General features: G+C 48.6%; 1 protein-coding gene across 4 annotated transcripts in view; it reads left to right on the forward strand.

The window, feature by feature from the left end:
* Positions 1-26,970, forward strand: part of ATXN2L (ataxin 2 like) — a 767,539-nt gene that overhangs the window by 411,018 nt on the left and 329,551 nt on the right. For all 4 annotated transcript variants that reach the window (XM_085618994.1, XM_085618995.1, XM_085618996.1 and 1 more), the window contains 3 exons: positions 4,733-5,010; positions 5,383-5,452; positions 5,724-5,867. In XM_085618994.1, the coding sequence (XP_085475120.1) occupies positions 4,733-5,010; positions 5,383-5,452; positions 5,724-5,867 (492 nt within the window). The remainder of the gene's footprint in view (positions 1-4,732; positions 5,011-5,382; positions 5,453-5,723; positions 5,868-26,970) is intronic.

Here is a 26,970-nt window from a genome sequence, read left to right on the forward strand (position 1 = left end):
TGCTACTAAAAGGCGCAATAGAGGTCGTACCCGTCCACGAGCAAGGTACGGGGGTGTACTCCCTGTACTTTTTAATACCAAAAAAGGACGGGTCACTCGGACCTATACTAGACCTGAGACCCCTCAACCGCTACATTCTCTCCGAGCATTTCCACATGCTCACCCTACAGCAAGTCCTCCCGCTGCTCAAGCAGGGAGACTTCCTGGCCACACTGGACCTCAAAGATGCGTATTTCCACATACCCATTCACCCCTCACACAGAAAATACCTCAGGTTCACTGTTCAGGTGCAGCACTACCATTACAAAGTCCTTCCCTTCGGCGTGACAACAGCACCCAGAGTTTTCACAAAGTGCCTAGCTACTGTGGCTGCACATCTACGGAGGCAGCACATACACGTCTACCCTTACCTGGACGACTGGCTCGTTCAAGCGAAGTCAGCCCAGCAATGTGCCAGCCACATGTCCCGCACCATTCACCTCCTTCACAGTCTGGGGTTCTCACTAAATTATCCAACCCGCACACGTACAACAGTACCTAGGTGCGACCATAGACACTCTGGCGGCCACAGCTCAGCCAAATTTAGTGAGAATCAACAGCATGCAAATGCTGATTTCCAAGTTCAAACCACAACACTCCCTTCCCGCGCGCGTGTTCATGCAGTTGATAGGCATGATGGCCTCCTGCATTTTCATAGTCCCACACGCGAGACTACATATGCGCCCGCTTCAGGAGTGCTTAGCACGTCAATGGAATCAGGCTCACGGACAACTAAAAGACCTAGTGTTGGTGAGCGGTCGGGCATACAACTCTCTGCATTGGTGGAATCCACAAAACCTTTGCAAGGGCCGACCGTTCCAAGAGCCTGTTCCACAGATAATACTGACAGTGGACGCGTCTCTCCAGGGATGGGGAGCTCATGTACTCAACTACACAGTGCAGGGACTATGGACAACACAACAAAAGAAGATGCACATCAACCTTCTAGAACTGATGGCAATCTTCCTGGCTATGAAAGCATTCAAAGTACACTTGTGCAACAAAGTCGTGTTGATCCGGACGGACAACATGACCGCCATGTACTACATACAGAAGCAGGGAGGAACACACTCTCCACAGTTGTCTCATCTTGCTCAGAGCATGTGGAAGTGGGCCATTCACAGGAACATGTTCCTCATGGCGGAACACCTCCCCGGCAAGGACAACCAGATGGCGGATCTGCTCAGCAGACACAGCCACCAGATGCACGAGTGGGAGTTACACCCATCAGTACTCCAACCGTACTTCCAGCAATGGGGTCATCCAGAGATAGACCTATTCGCCACAAGCGAAAACGCAAAATGCCAAAGCTTTGCCGCCAGGTTCCCACACCACAGTCGCAGGGCAATGCGATATGGATGAACTGGTCCGGCAGATTTGCGTACGCTTTTCCCCCAGCACCGTTGATACCGCTGGTGGCTCGCAAACTCAGACAACATTCACTGACACTCGTCCTGGTTGCTCCAACGTGGGCACGCCAGCCATGGTACACCACTTTTCTCGAACTTTCCGTGGTGCCGCATCAAAGGCTGCGGATCAAACCCGCGCATTTGACGCAGAACCATGGAGAGATTCAGCACCCAGATCCACAACAGCTGAACCTGGCAATCTGGCTCCTGAAGTCCTAGAGTTTGGCTACCTAAACCTGCCACCTGACTGTATGGACATCATTAAGGAAGCTAGAAGACCCACTACCAGAGCTTGCTATGCAGCCAAATGGAAAAGGTTCGTCATTTATTGCAATAATAATGACATTAACCCGCTAGACGCATCCATCCAAAACATAATTTGTTACCTCTTACACCTATACCGATGCAATCTGGCGTACACCTCTATACGTGTCCATTTGACCGCAATATCAGCCGATCTCCAGAACAGGCAGCACCTCTCTCTATTCAGAGTGCCTGCCATCAAAGCATTCTTGGAAGGACTCAAACGAGTAATTCCTCCAAGCCACCCACCGGCTCCGATGTGGAACCTCAACTTGGTCCTCACACGCCTGATGGGTCCACCCTTTGAACCTCTACACTCATGCGAGATTCAATTCCTTACCTGGAAAGTAGCTTTCCTAGTAGCGATCACTTCTTTAAGAAGAGTTAGTGAACTCCAGGCACTAATCGTTCAAGAGCCATTTATACAGGTTCACGCCAACCGGGTCGTACTACGTACCAACCCCAAATTCATGCCCAAGGTGATATCGCAGTTCCACATGAATCAAACTATTGAACTGCCTGTTTTCTTTCAAAACCCACAAACTGTCGCAGAAAGAGCACTCCATACACTAGATGTGAAGAGAGCCCTCATGTACTATATCGACAGGACTAAGATCTTTAGGAAGACTAAACAACTTTTCGTTGCCTTTGCCCCACACCACAAAGGTAACGCTATCTCCAAAGCAGGTATAGCCAGATGGATCGTTAAATGTATTCAAATTTGCTATCAAAAAGCTAAACGCACATTAACGATTCCCCCACGAGCCCACTCAACACGTAAGTTAGGGGCCTCCATGGCTTTCCTGGGAAACATCCCTTTGCATGATATATGTAGAGCAGCCACCTGGTCCACTACACACACATTTACCAAACACTATTGTGTAGATGTGCAATCAAAACAGCAGGCAGCTGTAGGACAGGCTGTTCTCAAAACTCTTTTTCAGACCGCTGCAGCTGGCACTGGTAGCCGCCGCTAATAGAAGGTACTGCTATGTATTCTATGCACAGATATGAATTCAGCAGCCCACATGCCTCGAACTGAATATGCTACTTACCAGTATGCATCTGTTCTTGGCATGTAGGGCTGCTGACATTCATATCGCCCTCCCTCCTCCCCGGCGCCTGTAGCAGCTGCAGCTCTCAGAATTACTGTAAGCATGGTCATCACTTTCTGTATCTACTCCATCACTGCCACAATGGCGAAGAAAAACAATCTGAGGATGGAGAGGATGCCCATGCGCACTGTAGTCCAGGGGAGGAGTCACCTATCCCAGGATACTTCGAAGACTCTTCCAGGACAACAACGTGCAAACATCCGGACCCAACACTAGGCGGCGATCTATGCACAGATATGAATGTCAGCAGCCCTACATGCCAAGAACAGATGCATACTGGTAAGTAGCATATTCATTTCCTCCATAGGAAAAAATGGACTGTTTTTCTATGAAAAGTTTCTAAGTGTGGAGTTGGTAAACCTAAGAAATGTTTTCAAAATTGTACTAAATAACAAAAACGCTTTTATTCACCTGTTCACTGTAAATGTCCCAGTTCGGTATCCAGGTATACTGCACTGTGTAAGAAAAGTAATCTGCGAAGTAATCTACTGGTCATTTTACTAAAAGTCCTATACAAAGTATATGTTCTGTATTCTGAAAAGCACTGCATTATCAGTAACACTACTGTAATCAAATCAAAGTACATTGATAATTGCTATCCAAACTGTTACAACTGCATTGCTACTGTAAAGTATGTATTGCTTACCTTTGCCAGGCTTGCTTTGTTCTAGAAAATAAAATAACTAAAAGAATATTTTTATACAAAATCAAATGGTCTGCAGTTCAGTCTTTGAGTGTGTGAAATAATTTGCTGACTGAGTGTGTACAACAAATTCTTAACACTGTCCTCTGATAAAGCCTTACTGCTCGACCACACTACCACAAATAGAGTGAGATGTTATCTACTTTACCTCTGCCTACCTTTTGGGTTCCACTGGACTCCCTGCGCACACTACCTCTCTTTTGTATAGTATATACAGAGCCAGCTTCTGACAATAACACACTCAAATTTCAATAAGTCTTCTTTATCAATTGGAATTCACAGTCCGTGCACAAAAATCCCATCTCCACCCCAGAGCTCACCACAAGGTTAAAAGCCCTGCATCTCCAAAGGTACCGTTTCATTGGTCTCCCCAATAATATCTGAGCCGCGTCGCCGCGACCAACCAGGACTGTTGGATTTGCTCACGATGCTGTGATAGCCCCAGATGGAGCTATCAACTTCAAGGAACTGTATATAAAGTCTATTTTTGCTTTATTGGTATTGTGGATTACTGTATGTTGTATTTTTATCTTTTTTGCCTTATTTTACACATTTCAATATTGGATATTTTTATGAAACTGGTGTGGTGTCCTTTTGTGGTGTTTTCAGTAGATTACTGTTGGTTATATGCAAATGGTTTACACATTGCCTCTGAGATAAACCTTCCTGCTCGTGTCAAGCTACCAAGGGGGGGGTGAGAAGGGGTTATTTTAGATGTGTAATCCCCTTATCCTGACTGGAGGGGTGGATTCTGCCTGGCTTAGGTTCATACCCTAGCCAACTAGAAAACCTATTTCTAACACTTCTTCAAGTTATTATATATTCAAATGTGACCGTGCCATCTCCATGGAGGAGGAGTCTAGCACACAACTCTTAGGTGCATTTTTGTATGCTTCACGTCTTCTTTTGCGGTCTATACTTTGTTGAGGGATATCTGAAAATGGTCCCTACCCTTTGGGACACTTTTGGATTAGAATGATGTCTTCATATGTCACTTCGACTGGACCTACAGTCAATACTCTGTTTTTATTTCTAAATGAAATAGATATTATTCTAGGCTTAATTACTAGATGGAATAAATATGCCTATTGACCGTAGAATATCTCCAAGCCGGAAAACAGTTGTATGTAAGAAGTATGGTTTTTTTTTTTTTGTATCTACAGCTCCAGCCCAGCAGTGCTTCGGAGGCTGACATTCAACCCTTCGTGCCTAAGGTCCAGGATAGCATGGAGATTAAAGTACAGCCTGAAGACAGCACAAGCTCTGAGGTTGTAGAGGAACTAGAACATGCTTTGGTGCAAAGTAACAGTGCCAGCATCGAGATCGTGTCTGTCACTAAAGAGGAGAAGGGACTTTGCCAGGATTCGGAGTGTCTGACCCAGACAAGCAGTCCTTCGAGGAAAATAGAGTCTGAAAGCAGGGATGATGAGCAGCCCTTAGAGTGAGTATGGACATACGTGTTTGGACTATTCCGGGTAGTTACCTGGGACCTGCATCTCGCAGAGCTGGACCAAGTATGATTAAAAAGATAGGTATTGACTTGGAACATTAGTAGGCCATACAGGTGACACAAATTGTTGACGTAGGTGGTGAGTGTCATAGGGTTAAATTCTGTTTAATCCCTCATTTTGTGTTCATCTATGGAGGAAGGATGTTAAGGTTGCTGGAGGCAGTTTCACTCCCGGGATGTTTTTGTACGCTCACAGGAGTTGGCATTGGGTACACACTTGGCCTTCTCACCTAGTCCTGTGCATATTGTGGTTTCTTCAGCTGTTTGCTTAATTATTTAAGAAGTGTCTTTTCTTTATTTCAGTTCTGTGAAGAAGTCTACTTTGAACCCTAACGCAAAGGAATTCAACCCTTCAAAACCTCTCTTGACTGTGGTGAGCATTCCGTGCATATTTGTTTCGTGTGACATCACTCGAGTGCTTTTATTTATTGTAGTCTAGAATGTGTGCTTGTGGCCTGTCATCACACTTTTAAATGTGTATGGGAGCTACTTACCACTTGGCTGCATTAGGTCTCTACTCTCATAAAGGTCATGTATTTCATTGTGGTGTTTGTATTGATTTGGCCTCTGTCAGCCTCTTTAACGTACAGTGTTGCTGTCCCGGCAGGTTCTATATTGAATATTTAATATTTTATCATTTTCAGAACAAAGCAACAAGCACGCCGACCTCCCCTGGTCCCCGGAGTCACTCGACTACAACCATCCCTGTACTGCAGACTGGACAGGGTGCAATGTACAGCCCATATATTTCTTACCTGCCACCTCTCCATATGAGCCAAGCTGTGCAGGTAAGCTTGCAGCCTATTTTCTCCCTTTCTAGCAGAAACAAGGCACCTGAATTTCCATCATAACTCTTCCTTATGTGTTCACTTTGCTATGATCTCCATGTAAATGAATCCAAATTGTATCTGCTTATTGCAGGGATTCCCCAAAGAAAACCCCTGAGTTTTTATATAGCCAACCGAAGGATAGAGGTTATGGAGACCTTTATATAACAAGACAGCCCTATGGAACGCAATGGTCCTTAACCCTGCTTGAAAAAAAGTATTGGTGCAGTCTTAAATTTTGCGAAGAATCTGTGGCCTAGGCCTATTCCAGAAGTGTTGAGCATGATGCCAAAGCGAAGGCTGTTGCGACATATGGCGCAGCAATTTGAGGAGTGATGAAAATCACTCCGCTGCAACATGTGGAGGACTCTTTTCTTTAAAGAATTCTATCGCTGCCCTCAAGCTATGTGAATTATATCACAACAAGCTGTGAGTTTACCATATATTGAGGATAACATCCGATTGGCACCATTGCTTTTATTGCATTCGATATAGAAACAATACTCTGCCAATTTAAGTCGGGCTGTGCTGAGGGATTGCTTAATATTGGATTTTGTTGCCAAGATTTCCTGTCTGAATTATGTCAGTTGTACTTTTGCAACCTTGGGACTTAGTTTTATTTGAGTCCCCTTCTGCTTGTGCTAGCTTTCCCAGGGTGAAGCTGTGAGAAAGTGGCCTCTTCCTGCATGGTTGCCCTTTTGCTGAATTGCTGATGCAGTTTGACTGAGTGTGCCCTGGGCTCCAGTTGATCAGGTACCCAGGACCTATGTTCCTTCCCTAAAACTGCATTGAAGCCTAAACCCAATTGGCCAAAAGTAACCATGACCCCACTTACCTGCTAAGTGAATTTCCTTCCATAGGATAACATTGGTAATTTGATCAGAAAAAGCTTTTAAGTGTCAACTTTTAAAATAGCAAAATATTGCTTAAAAATCACAACAGTAACTAAAACGAATTTACTCACTTGTTTCCAAGAACTGTCCCAGGACTGAATCTAGGATCCAGTCCTGGAGTTAGAAAAGTAATCAATTGCACATAACTTAAAACTCACATTGAGCTCAATGTATTATTGTGTTTGAAATTGTGTTGCCTATTGCAACAAAACTTTAACTATTATCTTCATAAGTCAATTGCCTATTGCAAAGTATTTAAATAAAGCATCTCATTCTGAGAAAGTATATTTTGAAACCTTTTGTTGGTTCTAAAATAAAACAACCATATATTTTTTATATGAACCATTGGCCTAGAGTTCAATTATGGAATGTGTGAGACCATTTGCTGACTGAGTGTGTGCAACAAATGCTTTACACTGTCCTCTGATACTGCCTTACTACTCGACCAAGCTACCACTTTAAAGAGTAAGGTTATATCTAACTTTAGCCTCTGCCAAACCTCTGGGGACTGTGGACCCTGTACACACTGTACCTATTTGGGAACATTATGTTCGAGGCATATGAGCTGCAGATTGTACACTTAGCATAGATCGCCATCTGGTGTTGGGCCCGGATGTTTGCAGTTTGTTTTTCTTCTTGGACAGTCTTTGGAAGTCACGAGTTTGGTGACTCCTCCTTCGGTCCGTACTGCGCATGGGCTTCGGCTCCATCCTCAGATTGTTTTTTTCCGCCATCGGGCTCGGATGTGATACTTCGTGCTCCGGCTTCGAACTTCTACGGTTCCAGCCTCGACGGAAAATCCTCGATTCTTCGAGTTCCTTCATCATCTTCATCTCTCGAAGCGGCACTTTCTCCATCCCGTTCATCGACACCGGCCTTCGGGCCCTCCGCGACTCCGGTCCCGGCCGATGGAAAGGACTCCGTTCAAAAAGTGCCCAAAATGTGGGTCTAAATTTCCCCACACCGACCTCCATCAGGTGTGTAACCTTTGCCTCTCTCCGGAACACGAGGCTAGAGACTGCCCCGCCTGCAAGTCTTTTCGATCGAAGAAGACCATCCGAGATCGAAGAGCTCGACGCACCATGGCGCACTCATCCTCCGCAGCTCCACCGGACATCTTCGGAGACGACGCCGAAGCTTCGGGGCAAACACACACCGAACAGGAGGAAGACGTCGTCAGCGCTTCCGAGGCCGACGACTCCGACGTGGAGGACATTACACCAGCGCAGCGGGCCGTGAGTAATATGCCCCCTCCTACCCCCACGCCGAAAACCAAAGAGACTCAGGTTACTCCCTCGCCTGCCGGCCTGGGCAAAACCAAAACCAAAACTTCGATCACCCCACCTTCGGGCCCGGTGTCGAAGCTCCCAAAGTCTCATGGCAGCTCGGGATCGAGCCAGCCGACACCCGGTGCCGAAAAACAGCATCCGGCACCGAAGACTGCAAAATCCAGCTAGACTCCGAAACCACCGGTGCCGAAGCCTGGACACTCGGTGCCGACCAAACACAAACACAAATCTGTCGGCACCGATGCTCCGGCGCCGAAACATCATTCGACGCCGAAACACCCGGAGACCTCAAAAAAGCATGGCGCACACAGACCATCGAAACCCCCGGTTCCGAAATCACCGGTGCCGACAGACGACTCGACACCATTGGCTCTGTTTACACCAGACCCTTTACAAAAGACTTTGTCCAAAGATCCTAAGACTGGGCTTTTGACTTTAACTACCAAGAAAAGACGCCTTGATGCTCCGGCTCCTCCTCCTCCACCCAAAAGGAAGGACTCTTCTACTTCTCCCCTCAGAGTGCCCTCCCCACTACCGCCTCCCCTACCCCCTCCACCTCCTCCACCACCTCCACCTCACAGGTCTCCGCCACCTGTACCTCACTACGATCCGACCCCATCCCCAGATCCGGATGATGGGGATCCGGACAATTACCCGGCGGACGCCCCAATGGATCCCACTCCACCAGGGACCCCAGATCCATGGGAAGATTACAATAACCCTGATATACCCAATGTACCTCAGGACGACTTATACCCATCAAGACCGTCTCCTCCAGAGGACTCCTTAGGGTTTCACCATTTAGTGCAGAGAGCAGCACACTACCATGGGGTGGACATGCACAGTGAACCAGTAGAAGAAGACTTCCTACTGGATACATTTGATATACAAGACAAATCCACTTCCATTTTACCCATGCTTAAGGGTGTTACCAAGCACGCTACAGAGGTGTTCAAAGACCCTGTCAGAGCCAGAGTACTGAACCCTAGAATAGAGAAGAAGTATAAGGCGGCACCCACAGACCCTGCTTACATCAAGGGCCCTGCTCCCCTAGATTCCCTAGTTGTCTCCACAGCTAGAAAGCGGGCTAACTCCCAATCCTCAGGAGATGCCCCACCGCCAGACAAAGAATCTAAACTTCTGGACGCGTCTGGTAAACGCACCGCCTCCCAAGCTGCAAACATGTGGCGCATTGCAAACACACAAGCACTGCTTGCGCGATATGATAGAGCACACTATGACGAACTAGAGGCTCTTATGCAGCACCTTCCAGAAAAATACAAGCACAAGGCTCATGACCTGATACAGGAGGGTAAACTAATTACAAACACCTCCATTAAGTGTGCCCTCGATGCAGCCGACACTGCTTCTAGGGCCATAAATACCAGTGTCCTGCTTCGTCGCCACGCCTGGCTCAGGATCTCAGGTTTCAAGCCTGAAGTCCAGGCATCCATACTCAATCACCCCTTTGACCAGGAAACACTCTTTGGGCCAAAGGTAGACGAAGCGCTCGAAAAGATGAAGAAAGACACAGACACAGCAAAGTCTATGGGGGCACTCCAAACACAAGCCTCCAAACGTTCCTTTCGACGCTCGTCCTTTCGTGGCACAGGCAGAGGCTCCTCCACCGATAACGCCTCTACCTCCTACAAGTCCCCTCCTCAAAATACCTTTTCAAAGGGCAATCAGAGAGGTGGTTACAGGGGTAACAACAATAACGGCAGGGGCAAAACCAACAACACCCGTTCTGCCACCCCCCCCCGCACAATGACTCCCCTCCGCTCCCCCCAGACCATTCCACTCCGGTCGGGGGCAGACTACAAAACTTTATCCACGTATGGGAGTCCATAACATCGGACAAATGGGTAACCCAAATCATTCGGTCAGGGTACTGTCTCGAACTAACATCTACCCCACCCAATATCCCACCAAGGCACCGTCCAATGTCTCAAGAACATTCCACACTGCTCAAACAAGAGGTACTCTCACTCCTCCAAAAACACGCTATAGAGCAGGTCCCCGTCAATCAACAAAATCTAGGGGTCTACTCCCTATATTTCTTAATACCAAAGAAAGACGGGACCCTCAGACCCATTCTCGACCTCCGGCCTCTAAATGCCTACATACACTCAGACCATTTTCACATGGTCACCCTACAGCAAGTCCTCCCACTCCTCTGCCAGGGAGACTTTCTCACAACCTTGGATCTGAAAGACGCATACTTTCACATTCCAATACATCCCTCTCACAGGAAATACCTCAGGTTCGTGGTGGACGGACAACATTACCAATTCACGGTTCTCCCCTTCGGGGTCACCACCGCACCGCGGGTGTTTACCAAATGCCTAGCAGTAGTAGCAGCACACCTCAGACGTCAACACATTCACGTCTTCCCTTACCTGGACGACTGGCTGATAAAAGCCGCATCCTACGACCAATGTGTGCAGCATACAAACAGCACCATCCAACTGCTCCACCAGCTAGGCTTCACGGTGAACTACCAAAAGTCCCACCTCATACCATCTCACACAAAGCAATATCTCGGGGCCACTATAGACACCTCCAAGGGTATTGCCTATCCAAACTCAGCCAGAATCACAAGCATTCAAGCCTTACGCAAAACATTCCTTCCTCAACACTCTCTTCCAGCAAGAGTGTTTATGAAGCTCATAGGAATGATGGCGTCTTGCATCTTCATAGTGCCCCATGCAAGACTCCACATGCGTCCACTTCAAGAGTGCCTAGCACAACAGTGGAACCAGGCCCAGGGTCAGCTGACGGATCTGGTGTTGGTGGACGGCCGCACACATCACTCTCTGCAGTGGTGGAACACCACAAACCTTTCCAAAGGGCGGCCGTTCCTGGACCCGGTTCCTCAGGTGATTCTAACAGCGGACGCATCGCTCTCCGGCTGGGGAGCGCATCTCCTACACCTCACCATGCAAGGTCTATGGACGCCACAGCAAAAATCGCTCCACATCAACCACCTGGAGCTCTTGGCGATCTTTCTAGCCCTAAAATCTTTCCAAAAACAGATTTCGGGCAAAGCAGTCCTCATTCGCACAGACAATATGACTGCGATGTATTATATACAAAAACAGGGGGGGACACACTCTCCCCAGCTCTCCCGCTTAGCCCAGAGCATATGGAGATGGGCAATTCCCCAAAACATCTTTCTCCTGGCACAGCACGTTCCAGGCGTACAAAACACCATGGCAGATCTGCTCAGCAGACAAACACAACAACTACACGAATGGGAACTGCATCCACAAGTTCTTCACCCATTCTTCCAACAGTGGGGGCATCCTCAGATAGACCTCTTCGCCACCCTCCCAAACAAAAAATGCCCAAGCTTCGCCGCCAGATACCCACACCCATTGTCCAAGGGCAATGCGATATGGATGAACTGGTCAGGCAGATTTGCATACGCCTTTCCACCTCTCCCACTAATTCCATTAGTGGTCAGGAAGCTACAACAGCACTCCCTCACACTCATTCTGGTAGCTCCGACGTGGGCCAGGCAGCCGTGGTACACCACGCTACTACAACTGTCAGTGGTACCACATCAAAAATTGCATCTATCCCCATGCCTCCTAACCCAGAACCATGGAGAAATCAGGCACCCGGACCCAGCTCAGCTCAACCTGGCGATCTGGCTCCTGAAATCCTAGAATTCGGATACCTTAACCTTCCCCCTGATTGCATGAACATCATCATGGAAGCCAGACGTCCTACCACTAGAGCATGCTATGCCGCAAAGTGGAAAAGATTTGTAATTTACTGCCGTAACAATACAATCAACCCTCTAGATGCATCCATACAGCACATAATATGCTATCTGCTCCATCTTCACAGGTGTAACCTGGCATATTCATCCATACGCCTACACCTAGCAGCGATCGCTGCCTATCTACAAAACAGGCAGCATTTATCACTCTTCAGAGTGCCCGCTATTAAAGCCTTCATGGAAGGCCTTAAACGAGTAATTCCTCCCAGGGCACCACCTTCCCCTGTATGGAATCTAAATTTGGTTCTTACACGTCTAATGGGTCCGCCCTTCGAACCAATGCACAAATGTGAGCTACAGTTTCTCACCTGGAAAACAGCTTTCCTTGTAGCTATCACTTCCCTTAGAAGGGTTGGTGAAATACAGGCGTTCACCATACAGGAACCCTACATACAAATGCATCACAGCAAGGTCATACTTCGCACAAATCCGAAGTTTCTGCCCAAAGTCATTTCCCCCTTCCACCTCAATCAATCAGTGGAATTACCTGTCTTCTTTTCGCAACCCCAATCTGTTGCAGAAAGGGCCTTACACACGCTTGATGTAAAAAGGGCGTTACTATACTACATACAAAGAACGCAACCCTTCAGGAAGACTAAACAATTGTTCGTTTCCTTCTCTCCACCACATAAAGGCAACCCCATTTCAAAATCCGGGATAGCTAGGTGGATTGTAAAATGCATACAAATTTGCTATCAAAAGGCAAAGAGAACATTATCTGTTCCCCCTAAAGCCCACTCTACAAGAAAGTTAGGGGCTTCTATGGCTTTTCTAGGGAATATACCCTTAGATGACATCTGCAAGGCAGCCACATGGTCTACACCGCACACCTTCACAAAACACTACTGTGTAGATGTGCATTCCAAGCAGCAAGCTAGGGTGGGCCAGGCTGTACTAAAGACACTTTTTCAAACAGCTGCAACGGATACCGGTGGTCGCCGCTAGGGTTGGGTACTGCTATATAATCTATGCTAAGTGTACAATCTGCAGCTCATATGCCTCGAACGGAATATGCTACTTACCAGTATGCATCTGTTCTTGGCATGTAGAGCTGCAGAGTTGTACACGCCCACCCGCCTCCCCGGCTACCTGTATCCGTTCCAGTACATCTTATTTAGATACAACACATGGGTTTCTCACTGTTATTACTACGCTCCATCATTTCCCTGTTGGCGAAAAACAATCTGAGGATGGAGCCGAAGCCCATGCGCAGTACGGACCGAAGGAGGAGTCACCAAACTCGTGACTTCCAAAGACTGTCCAAGAAGAAAAACAAACTGCAAACATCCGGGCCCAACACCAGATGGCGATCTATGCTAAGTGTACAACTCTGCAGCTCTACATGCCAAGAACAGATGCATACTGGTAAGTAGCATATTCCATACAGAGCCACTTTTTCACAGGTACACCCCCTATCTTGCCACTCACCTGTGGGAGGGAGACAGTGGCCTAGTCCTGATTGGGCAGCGCTCCCCATCTTCAAGATGGCGAGAGCCCGGAGATGTGCTTCACCTCGCCTCCCCCACCTGAGGGGTGGGGTTGGCAGAGGCTGGCGCACCCCCTGTCCTTCCTTGGGATTTCCGGCCAGTCTTCCTGCCAAAGTGGGGGTTTAGAAACGGTAGGGGCCAGTTGCTGAGTACAGCAAGTGGCCTGGAGAAGCTCACAAAGGCGGCATGCCTTTGAAGCTTCCCCTGCCCACCCTGAGACCTAGCACCTCGCCCAGGATGTGCATTGTTGCAGACCCAGGAGAGCGGATGCCTCTCTACCCAGGGGTCCAGCAACATGTCTGCTGTGTGGCAGCCTAGGCAGCCCCTCAGACAAGACATCGATTGTAGGTTCGATTCAGGGGGCATCTCTAAGATGCCCTCTGTCGTGCATTGTACATTAAAACCATCAGTGCCGGTTTAATGTGCTGAGAAGTTTGATAGCAAACTTCTCAGTCTTCAGTGGAGCCATCATGGTGCTGTGGAGTTCGTGTTCACAATCTCCCAGCACCATATACTCTTAATTGGCAGCACTGCACTTACAGTGGCCAGGAATGGACCTGGGTACTTTAGGGGCACATGGCTCATGCTTCTGTACCCACACAACTGGCATAGGGCATCCAGCTAGAGGGGTGGCTGATGTAGGCCAGGGCAGTGTGTGTTGTGGGCATGGCACACAGGGATGTGTGCCATGTCGACTCTGTTTTGTTCTATACCCAGACATTCAGCATGCAAGGGCAGTGTGTGTGTGTGTCAGGGTACAGGGCCTCTAAGGGTGGCACATTAAGTGCTGCAGCCCTTAGGGGCCTTCCCTGGTCACAAAGCCCTGGGTACCTAGTGTACCATTTACCAGGGGCTGACATGTGGCCAGGGTTTGCCAATTTGCGTTTAGGTTTCAGCACAGTTTTTACGGAAGGAGCATAGGCCCTGGGAACCTGATTGGCAGGAGCCCAGGGCACACTCAGTCAAAGTACATTCAGCAATTCAGCAAAAAGTGGGGACATACCATGCAAGAAAGATGGCTCTTTCTCACACCTTTAGACTCTCGTATCTAACGCCCGCAAGAGAGCCAACTCTCAAACTACAGGCGACGCCCCCTCCTCCTGAGGAGTCTAAACTTATTGATGCCTCTGGCAAAAGAGTAGCCTCATAGGCTGCTAATGATTGGTGTATTGCCAATGCTCAGTCTCTGTTCACACGCAATGACAGAGCCCACTATGATGAGTTGGAAAAACTCATGCAATATTTGCCAGAGGAGTATAAAACTAAAGCTAACTGCCTTATTCAGGAAGGGAAGCTCATCACCAACACTTCCATAAAATGTGCCCTAGATGCATCGGACACAACTTCTCGTGCTATCAATACTAGCATACTCTTCCGGAGACGCGCTTGGCTTTGAATCTCTGGATTCAAGCAAGAGGTTCAATCCTCCATACTTAATAAAGAGCATCTTTCTGGGCCAACAGTAGATACTTCATTAGGAAAAAATGAAGAAAGACACAAACTGCTAAATCCATGGGAACCCTAAAATTACCTTCTAGCAGGGGTTCTTTTTGTCGCTCCTTTTACAGGGGTGGCTCAAAAACATCGTCAGAAAATCCCTCCTCCTCTTACAAAGCATACAACCAATCCAACTCCTCCAGGGGCTATTTTCGAGGAGGTTGCATTTGTTACCCCGAGTGGGACGGGTATGCTCAGATGTAAGTCCCGTGCTCTCCATGCCACTGGAATCAAGCTATCCTGGCAGAACAGGGGTGAAACCCTGAAACCGGTCCTAGGATGGTTGTTTCCATTCCAGGGAGTACCTGGCCTAGCAGTTCAGCCTGGATTGTTCCCATTGGGCACAGGGTCAAGACTGATTTGCATATGGCTGGGTCCAAACTGGAATGGCATGATGAGCAAAAAAAAAAAAGGATGGATTTCGGCCCAGATCTCTGTACTGGGGTGAATGTATGACATTGTTCTGCATTTTGTCCATCAATAGTTCTTTTTAAAGAGGAAATAATAACAAGGGAAGAGGCAGAGGTAACTCCACCCGCTCTTCTCCTGCCAATAAACAGTGACCCCCCCCCCACCCGATCATTGCACTCCTGTTGGGGACGTCTCTCACAGTTCCTACCGGTCTGGAAGTCAATTACCTCAGACAAGTGGGCATTTCAAATTATCCAACATGGTTATTGACTGGCCCTTACCAGTACTCCACCAACAATCCTTCTGAGACAGCGTGCAATGTCGCCAGAACATCTCACCCTTTTACAACAAGAGGTTCTCTCCCTCTTAGACAAACATGCAATAGAACCTGTTTCATTACGTCATCAAGGAACGGGTGTGTACTCCCTATACTTTTGGTTACAAAAAAGGATGGCTCCCTCAGGCCCATACTGGACCTCAGAGAAATAAACCTCTACATTCAATCTGACCACTTCCATATGATCACCCTTCAACAAATGCTCCCATTGTTACAACAATGCAATTTTCTTTCCACACTAGACTTAAAAGATGCCTACTTCCATATTCCCATTCACCCAGCTCACAGGAAATATCTCAGGTTTGTGGTGCAATGACAACATTACCAATTCAAAGCCCCCCCATTCAGGGTAACTACAGCACCAAGAGTCTTCACCAAGTGTCTAGCAGTAGTCACAGCTCATTTAAGAAGACAACACATTCACGTCTTCCCTTACTTGGAAGGCTGGCTAATAAAAGCCAAGTCACATCACACTCCCAAAACAGTTCAGCTGTTTTACGACTTGGGATTCACTGTCAATCTCACCAAGTCTCATCTTCAACCCTCCAACTGGCAAGCCTACCTAGAATCCACAATAAACACTTGCAAAGCTCTAGCGTACCCCAACCCAGTCAGAATATGCAACATACAAATCCTATTATCACAATTTCAACCCCTCCACTCACTACCAGCCCGAGTGTTTATGCAGTTGATCAGAATGATGGCGTCTTGCATTCTAATTGTTCCTTACGCAAGACTAAAAATGCGCCCCCTACAGGAATGCTTAGTACGTCAGTGGAACCAGGCTCGAGGTCAGTTAACCGGTCTGGTGTTGGTGGACGGCCGCACTCCTCGCTCTCTGCAGTTGTAGAATACACAAAACCTTTCCAAAGGGCGGCCATTCATCGACCCGGTTCCACAGATAGTGCTCACAGCAGACTCACCCCTCACTGGTTGGGGAGCTCACCTTCAAAAACCTAACATTCAGGGCATGTGGACTCTACAACAGAAACAACTCCACATAAACCATCTGGAGCTCCTAGCAATTTTTCTAGCATTAAAAGCTTTTCAGATACATCAAGTAGGCAAAGTTGTCCTAGTTGGTACAGACAACTTGACAGCAATCTATTAGATACAAAAACAAGGGGGAACACTCTCTAAAGCTCTCACACCTAGCTCAAAGCATATGGAGATGGGCGATACCTCAAAAGATGAATCTCCTTGCAGAACATCATTCAGGAGTAAGCAATCAAATTGCAGATCTGCTCAGTTGTCAAAGACAACAGATCCACGAACGGGAGCTGTAGGTGAGTAGGATCTGCTTCTTATGGTTACCCTTACTTTTTGCTGATGTTTCACTGTTTTTCGACTTTAGTCTGGCTGGGACCCTGCTATTCAGGGCCCAGCCTAACTGCTTCCTCTCTGAATTGATTCCATGTACTTGGGTACACTCCAGATTGGATTCTGGGGTACCCTTATAAGTCCCTAGTATATGGTATACTATGTTCCCAGGGCATAGGTACCCCAGAGGCCTACCAGGGGCTACAGCATGTATTATGCCACCCCTGGGAAGCCATTCAAAATTACACAGCAGCCTCTGTAAGGTGGTGTATGCACCCCTAACTTGGATATAGGTTCCCTGTATCTATCCATATCACTGCACATATAAACCTATCAGTCACCCCTATGGCAGGCATTATCGATCCTGAAGGCAGGGTGCTGGGTTGTGTGTGAGGGTGCCCATGCATGAGCAGAGCCCCTCTGCAGCCTTTGGAACCTTGCGAGGGTGTGATGTCTTTGTTGCAGGCGCTGGGGTTGGAGAGCTCTTTGACTATGCTGAAGAGTTCCTTGCTGTTGTGGGTGTTGTTGTCCAGTCGTTCTCTGAATGTCGTCTTCTTGGTGGTGCGGATCAGCTGGTGGTGTTTGCGGGTGGCTGTCATGTTCTCTGCTGTCTGGTTGTGGTGCCAGGCTTTCTCGAGTGTGCGGCAGGTTTTCTTGGAATTTTTGAGGTCGTTGGTAAACCACAAGGCTTTCCTGCAGCCGGGTCTGCTGGGAGGATTCTTCAGTGGTGCGAGTTCGTCGGCGCAGTCGGTGAGCCACTGTGTGAGGTTGCGAGCTGCTTCGTCGGGGTCCGTCGTGTTGGTGGGCAGGTTCTGGCTGAGGGAGGTGGTGAGCTGGTCGGTGGTGATTTTGCTCCATCTTCTGCGGGGAACCTGTTGCGGTTGGTGGTGGGTCGTGGTTCTCCTGAAGTTGAAGTGGACGCAGCTGTGATCTGTCCAGTGTAGTCCGATGGAGTGGCTGAAGGAGATGTGCTTGCTGGAGGAGAAGATGGGGTCAAGCGTGTGTCCGGCGTAGTGGGTGGGGGTGTTCACCAGTTGCTTGAGTCCGAGGTTGGCGAGGTTGTCCAGCAGGGCGGTGGTGTTGCAGTCCTTGTTGTTCTCCAGGTGGAAGTTGAGGTCTCCTAGGAGGATGTAGTCTGTGGAGGTGAGGGTGTGTGGGCTGACTAAGTCTGCGATGGCTTCGCTGAATTGTGTGCGTGGTCCCGGGGATCTGTAGATGAGGGTGCCTCTGAGGGTGGTCTTGAGGTCTGTGTAGATCTGGAAGTGAAGGTGTTCGGCGGTGGTGAAGGTGTCGTCGGAGTTGGTCGTGACACGGATGGTGTTTCTGTGGACGATGGCGATGCCTCCTCCGGTTTGGTTGACACGGTCCCTCCGGGTGATCTTGTAGCCATCCGGTATGGCTATGGCGGGGGCTGAGGAGGCGCTCATCCAGGTTTCCGTGAGGAAGGCGACGTCTGGTGAGGTTGTGTCGAGGCGGTTCCAGAGTTCGACGGCGTGCCTGTGGACGGAGCGGGTGTTGAGCAGGATGCACTTGAGGTGGTTGTTGCTGGTGCTCGGTTTGGCGGGTTCGGTGCAGGATCGGAGGCAGGTGAATTGGCAGGTGTAGGGTCCGTGGGTGCGTTTCGGGGTGGCTCGGTGGCAGGCGGGTTTCCAGCCAGCGTTGAGTGGTTTGAGGGTGGCGGTGTTGTAGATCCGTTGGGTGCGCTGGCAACGGCGAGGACCAGGGGTCCTGGCGCTGGGCGCGGTCCAGGCGTGGATGGGCGTAGACGGGCTGGCCTTTGGCGCGCCTTCGGCGCACAATTGGCGCGCCCGCTGCGCGTGAACGCTGAGCGTTCGCCGTGCGGCCTCCATATGAGAGGCTGAGGGAGGGGGGAGCAGCTGGGAGGCGGGAGCGGGGTGGCGAATGGGAACGGCGAGGGGGCGGGGCCGCAGGGAGCAGCGGCGGGATGGCACAGTAAGTGCTGCAGCCCTTGGGGCTTGGTCACATTGCCCTGGGTACCTATGGTACCATTTACTAGGGGCTGATATGCGGCAATAGATGCCAATTGGGTTTAGGCTTTAATGCAGTTTTAGGGAAGGAACACAGGCCCCGGGCACACTCAGTCAAAGCACATCAGCAATTAAGCAAAAAGTGGGGGCATACCTTGCAATAAAGAGGGCACTTTCTCACAATATGCCTCAAATGAAAAATGCTACTTACCCAGTATGCATCTGTTCTTGGCATATAAAGCTGTAGATTCATATGCACCCTCCCGCCTCCCTGGGTACATTTTATCTGTTGCAGTATTATCTTACTTAGATACACTATACATGGACATCTTTTTCTACTCTCACTAACTCCATCACCCTTACGGCAAAACAATCTGGGGATGGAGTCGATGCCCATGCTCACAGTCACCAAAGGGAGGAGTCACCTACCTCGTGACTACAAAGACTTCCGGAAAAAAACAAAGTGCAAACATCAGCGCCCAACACAAGATGGCGATCTATGCTAACGCATATGAATCTACAGCTTTATATGCCAAGAACAGAGGCATACTGGGTAAGTAGCATTTTCCCTTCCTCCACAGGATAACATTGACTGTTTTTCTTGGAAACGTTTCCAAGTGTGGCATTGGAAAACCTTAAGACATTTTTTTAAATATTACTATTTAACCAAAACGATTTTACTTACCTGTTTACAGGAAATGTCCCAGAGTATTATCCAGGTATACTACTCTGAGCAAGAAAAGTAATCTAAAAAGTAAGTTAACTGGTATTTTACTGAAAAGCCCATTCAAGTCTATGTACTGCATTTACGAAGTTTTACATTTCTTTGTAACCATACTGTAAGTTGAAAAAAAGTGCATATACAATTACAATTCACTGTTTACAAACTGCATTACTACTGTAAAGTATTTATTTCTTGCCTGTGCCAGGCTTGCTTGGTTCTAGAAAATAAAATAACTAAAAGAATATGTTCAAGGCATATGAACTGCAGATTACACACTCTGCATAGATCGCCATCTGGTGTTGGGCCCGGATGTTGCGGTTGTTTTTGTCTTGGAAAGTCTTTGGAAGTCACAAGGTAGGTGACTCCTCCTTTGGATCATAGTGCGCATGGGCATCGGCTCCATCCTCCGATTGTTTTTTTTTCCCCCATCGGGCTCGGATTTGTTCTCGCGCTCCAGTTCGGAACCGTTAACGGTTTTCTCTTTAGACACGCAATCCTTTCCTTCTCGACGGTATTGTTTCGATCGCGTTTTCCCACTCCACGCAACCCTTCAACTTCGAAGTCTTCGACTCCGGTTGTTGACGAATGCCTTCGGGCCTACCTGGGCCTCATCTCCGGCTCATGGAAAGGACGCCGTTCAAAAAGTGTCCTCGATGTGGGTTGAAGTTTCCCCACACCGACCTACATGAGGTGTGTAACCTCTGCCTCTCACCGGAGTACGAGGCCAGAGACTGTCCAGCTTGCGCCTCCTTCCGCTCCAAGAAAACTATTCTGGACGGACGAGCTAGAAGAACAATGGCTCGCTCGTCATCTTCGATCCCAGACGACATCTTCCAGGAAGGCGTCAATGTTTCGGAGCAAGTTCGGGTCGAAGAAGCCATCATCAGCGCCTCCGAAGCAGATGACTCCGATTCACTCCAGCTCAAAGGGCCGTGAGTACAGACGCTATCAAAATAGGCTTCGGTACCACCTTCACCTTCAGGCCCAGGTGCACATCGAGACACTGCTTCCCATGCCCCGCCTTCGGGCCCGGTAAAGAAGCCTACTAAGCCTTTAGGCGACTCTGGCTTGCGTCAGCCTACACTTGGTGCCGAAAAACATACTCTGGCGCCAAAAAAGAAGTTGTCCTCTTCCTCATCCACGCCGACCGCTGCTTCTAAGCACTCTGCATCGAAGGCTAGCACCGGTCGGTCCCTCAGCACCGACAACACCCTCAGAGCCGACCAAAAAACGACCATCCAAAGGGCCCCGACTCCCATTCTTTGAAGCCAAAGACATCGTAACCGAAAAAACAGGTTTCATCAGATAAAGACACTGCAAAACTGCACGGTTCCAAACCTAGAACCGCTACCGAGTCGGCGCCGAAAAAGCCTACGGCACCGATGCCGTCGACTCCTAAGGATCTGCCTCCCACTGAAGAACTGTTTCGTCCAGATCCTACCCAAAAGACCCTTGTGAAGGATCCTAAGACTGGTCACTTAATGCTTAGCATCAAGAAAAGACCCCTAGAAACGCCTGCACCGGCACCACCACAGATAAAGAGAGACTTTGCTACCTCTTGTTAGTCCTGGCACCATTGGCGTGGGTCCCCCTTTCATTTTTCGCTGTTATCTCCTCTGTTTTTGCTGGTATTAGATGCTCTGGGCGCTGTGCCACTGCCATTTAGTGCCCCAGCACTAATGCTCTCTGTGTAAATAGGACATGTGAATTGGTATATCCATGATTGGCTTATTTAGTTTACCTGTTAGTCCCTAGTAGCGTGGCCTGTGTGTGCCCAGGGCTGGTAAACCAAATGCTGCTGGTGGGCCTGCAGCGCTGGTTTGCGCCACCCACAGAAGCATCTTGTAAAGTGTGTCTCAGACTTGCCACTGCAGAGTCTGCGTGCAGTCCAGAATTGCCATCTTGGCTGTGAAGTGCACCCACTTCCCAGCCCCTGAACCTTCCCTTGGCATCGAGACTCACCCCTATGGTAGGGTGCATTGTATGTGTAAGGTAGGACATGGTCTTATGTGTGTAGCATGTCCTGGTAGTGAATTACACCCAATTTCGTTTTTCACTACTGTAAGGCTACCTGTTTTCCATAGGCCAGAATGGGCAGTTTGACTGTTACATTCTATAGTCCTAACTGACCCAAAGAACATGGCAGAAAAACAAATTTAGTATGCCTGAGCTCAGAATATTAAAATACATCTTTTAGTAAAGTTTATGTTGGAGGCATATGAGCTGCAGACACACTTAGGATAGTAGATCGCCATCTGGTGTTGGGCTCGGATGCTTGCAGGTTGTTGTTGTCTTCGGAAGAAGTCTTTGGTCACGCGGTAGGTGACTCCTCCCTTGGACGACAGTGCGCATGGGCATCAACTCCATCGTCAGATTGTTTTTTTCCGCCATTGGGTTCGGATGCAACTTTTCCGCTCCGGTTGGAAATATCAATTCCAAGCTTCTCGAAGCGAAAAACTTCACAACAAAACATCGAAACACCTTCATCCTCGACATCGATTACATCGGCTCGATTCCGGACGTCGATGCGGGCTGCTGGGCCTATCCACGCCGTGAGGCCTACGGCTCATGGAAAGGACTCCGTTCAAAAAATGCCCCCAGTGTGGAGCAAAATTTCCGCACAGTGACCACCGCAAAGTCTGCAACCTGTGCCTATCACCGGAACACGACGAGTCCAGCTGTCCAGCCTGCGCATCCTTTTGATCCAAAAAGACCATTCTGGATCGAAGGGTTTGACGCCACATCATGGCACAGAAACCAGCTCTGGAACCAGAGGACATCTTTGATGAAGGCCCAGATGTCCCGGAAGAAGATTCCGAGGATCTGCAAATAATTTCCGAAGCAGACTACTCAGATGACCCCATCACTCCTGGGCAACGTGTGAGTACCACTGCCCCTGCCCCAACCCCACCAAAACCAAAGGCATTGGTCAATACTTCGCCTGCTGGCCCCAGTCGAGACCGAAAACATCCTTCAGAAGCCCCGCCTCCGGGCTCGGCTCCGAAGAAACATAAGCCTTCCGGTAGCTCGGGACCGAGCAAACCGCATGTAATTGTCCAATCGGCACCGAAGACAAAAGCCCACTCTGCACCGAAAACACCAAGGCCAATAGATACACCGGCACCGAAGGTTCCCAAGCCCACAGATACACCTTCGGCTCCGAAAACCACATCGGCGCCGAAACCATCGTCGGTACCGAAACAACCGGCTAAGGACTCTCATACGCCTCCTAAAGCCAAAGACGCTACCGATCAACCAAAAATCGGTACCAAAGACTGTTCCTGAAGAACAAGAACTTTTTCATCCAGACCCAAGGCAGAAAAAGATCTATATCAACCCCAAGACTGGACATGTCACCACAGTGCCATGCAAAAAACGGAAGCTGGACACACCACCTGCCCCAGTTCCTGTAAATAGGAAGGACTCTTCTACTTCCCCTATCCCTCCTTCCTCTCCTATACTGCCTCCTATCCCACCCCCTCTGCCTACACCACCATTACATATACCCTCTCCATCTCATACACCACCACCACAGGATGATTATGATGACCTAAGGGGTGGGGGTGATCCTAATGATCCGTTTACGGATCCAGACACCACCCCGTTGGATGATTGGGCATTCCCCTTACCAGACATGCCTGACCCTCAGCCATATCCCTCAAAACCATCGCCTCCTGATGATCACCTGGTGTTTGTACAATTATTAAATAGAGCAGCAATATACCACGGCGTCACATTGCGCTCAGACGCACCAGAGGAAGACTTCTTATTAGACACTTTCGAACAGTCTCAAAAGTCTGTACAAATCCTGCCCATGATTAAAGGAGTCATAAAACATGCCTTCGAAGTCTTTAAAGACCACGTTCGTGCCAGGGTTCTCAACCCACGAATCGAAAAGAAATATAGGCCTGCTCCTGAAGACTCTAACTACATCAAGGGCCAACTCCCTGTGGATTCTTTGGTCGTTTCCAATGCGCGGAAATGCGCCAACTCCCAAACCACAGGAGATACACCACCCCCAGACAAAGAATTCAAACTATTAGAAGCCTCTGGCAAACGAGTAGCAGCACAAGCGGCTAATCACTGGCGAATTTGCAACACTCAAGCCATACTAGCACGCTACGATAGAGCCCACTACGATCAATTAGAGACTCTCTTACAACATCTGCCAGACCAATACAAAACCCAGGCAAATGACCTCATTCAGGAGGGAAAGCTCATTTCAAATGCAGCAATTAAATGTGCACTTGACGCCGCAGACACCGCCTCTAGAGCAATTAACACAAGTGTGCTCCTTCAACATGCATCGCTACGCATCTCCGGCTTTTAAGCCAGAGGTACAAACTACCATACTTAGTCAGCCATTCAATCAGGAGTAGCTCTTTGGGCCAGCAGTAGACGCTGCACTGGAAAAAATAAAAAGACACAAACGGCTAAGAAACAGTGACTTTCCTCCACTCCCCCCCAGACCATTCCACTCCGGTTGGGGGAAGACTAACACAGTTCCTACCTGTCTGGAACTCAATCACAACAGACAGGTGGGTAAGAAAAGTTATCCAGTATGGTTACTGCCTGGAACTCACAACTAACCCCCCCCTCCGCATATACCACCCAAACAGCGTTCCATGTCACAAGATCATCTTACACTCCTCAAACAAGAGGTTCTCTCACTGCTTCAAAAGAACGCAATCGTGCCGTCCCTTACAACATCAGGGTACAGGGGTATATTCACTCTACTTCCTAATCCCCAAAAAGGACGGGACTCTAAGACCAATACTCTACCTCAGACCCCTAAATCTGTATATCAACTCAGATCATTTCCATATTATCACTCTTCAACAAGTGCTCCCACTACTGCAACAAGGCGATTTCCTTACCACACTAGATCTCAAGGATGCCTACTTCCACATTCCCATACATCCTGCCCACAGGAAGTATTTAAGGTTTGTGCTGGACGGACAACACTACCAGTTTGCAGTCCTCCCATTCGGGGTAACAACCGCACCCAGAGTATTCACAAAATGTCTAGCAGTAGTAGCAGCACATCTCAGACGGCAACAAATTCATGTCTTCCCGTATCTAGACGACTGGCTAATAAAAACAAAGTCATTCAACAAGTGTGTCCTACACACTAACCAAACTATCCAAACTTTACACAACTTGGGATTCACAATAAACTATCCCAAATCTCACCTCCAACCTGCTCACATACATCAGTATCTGGGAGCCACAATAAACACCTCCACAGCCCGAGCATATCCCAATCCAGCCAGGATAGCCAATATGCAAGCTCTTATCGCAAAATTCCAAATCCAACACTCTCTTCCAGCAAGAGTGTTCATGCAACTCATAGGCATGATGGCGTCATGCATCTTCATTGTGCCTTATGCAAGACTTCAAATGCGTCCCTTGCAAGAATGTCTAGCACGTCAGTGGAACCAGGCTCACGGACAACTTACGGATCTGGTGTTGGTGGACAGCCGCACACATCGCTCTCTCAAATGGTGGAACATCATAAACCTCTCCAAAGGGCAGCCGTTCCTAGAGCCTCTTCCACAGATAGTGCTGACAACGGACGCATCGCTCACAGGATGGGGAGCCCACCTCCTCGACCACAGCACTCAGGGCAAATGGACCACTCAACAAAAAATGCTCCCTATCAATTACCTGGAGCTGCTAGCAGTGTTCCTAGCACTAAAATCATTCCAAATACTTCTCCAAAACAAAACTGTCCTCATTCGGATAGACAACATGACAGTCATGTATTGCATACAGAAACAAGGAGGCACACATTCTCTCCAGCTGTCCCAGCTCGCACAGAACATTTGGAGATGGGCAATTCCCCAGAAAATATACCTACTTGCAGAACACTTTCCAGGGGTTCACAATCAGATTGCCGATCTGTTAAGTCGACAGACTGAACAAATCCACGAATGGGAACTACATCCCCAAGTTCGAATACCCTTTTTCCAACAATGAGGCCAACCAGACATAGATCTGTTCACCACACACAAACGCAAAATGCCCAACCTTCGCTGCCAGGTTTCCCCACCCGGAGTCAAAGGGCAATGCAACATGGTTGAACTGGTCAGGCAAATTTGCGTACGCTTTTCTGCCTCTCCCACTCATTCCATTAGTGGTGCGTAAGCTCAGGCAACAGTCTCTCAAAATGATCTTAGTAGCTCCCACATGGGCTCACCAACCTTGGTTCCCAACACTACTGGAACTCTCGCTAGTGCCGCACCAAAAACTGCATCTCTCCCCGTCCTTATTAACCCAGAACCATGGAGAAATCAGACACCCAGATCCAGGTCAATTGAACCTGGCAATATGGCTCCTGAAGTCCTAGAGTTTGGTTATCTCAACCTACCACCAGACTGCATGAATATTATAAGGGAGGCCAGACGACCTACCACTAGAGCCTGCTACGCTGCAAAATGGAAAAGATTTGCCATTTACTGCACTAACAATCATATAAACCCACTGGATGCATCCATCCAGGACATCATTTGCTACCTGCTAGACTTGCAAAGATGTAATTTGGCATACTCCTCCATACGTCTCCACCTAGCGGCATTAGCAGCCTACTTACAAAATAGACAACACTTGTCACTCTTTAGAGTGCCTGCGTTCAAAGCCTTCATGGAAGGACTAAAAAGAATTATTCCTCCCAGATTACCACCCTCCCCAGTGTGGAATCTAAACATTGTTGTTACAAGGCTCATGGGACCCCCATTTGAACCTCTGCATAAATGCGAATTACAGGTTCGAGGCATATGAGCTGCAGATTATACACTGTGCATTGATCGCCATCTGGTTTTGGGCCCGGATGTTTGCAGTTTGTTTTTCCTCTTGGAAAGTCTTTGGAAGTCACGAGTTCGGTGACTCCTCCTCTGGTTGGTATTGCGCATGGGCTTCGGCTCCATCCTCAGATTGTTTTTTTCCGCCATCTGGCTCGGATGTAAAACTTCGCGCTCCGGTTCCGAACTTCCCAGTTCACCGATCGACGCACAAATCCTCGCTCATCGAGTTTCTTCAAAGACCTAAATCATCTTATTCATCTTCTCTTCGGCACTTCTTCGATTCCGGTGGTCGACGGCGGCCTTCAGGCCTATTCCGGATCTGGTCTCGGCTGATGGAAAGATCTCCCTTCAAGAAGTGCCCTCGATGTGGGTCCAAGTTTCCCCACACCGATCTCCATGAGGTGTGCAACCTCTGCCTCTCCCCAGAACACGAGGCCCGAGACTGTCCCGCCTGCAAGTCTTTTCGCTCAAAAAAGACCATTCGAGATCGAAGGGCTAGACGCAACATGGCGCACTCCTCGACCTCCG

The sequence above is a fragment of the Triturus cristatus genome, chromosome 7, assembly GCF_964204655.1.
Source record: "Triturus cristatus chromosome 7, aTriCri1.1, whole genome shotgun sequence".
Lineage (NCBI taxonomy): Eukaryota > Metazoa > Chordata > Amphibia > Caudata > Salamandridae > Triturus > Triturus cristatus.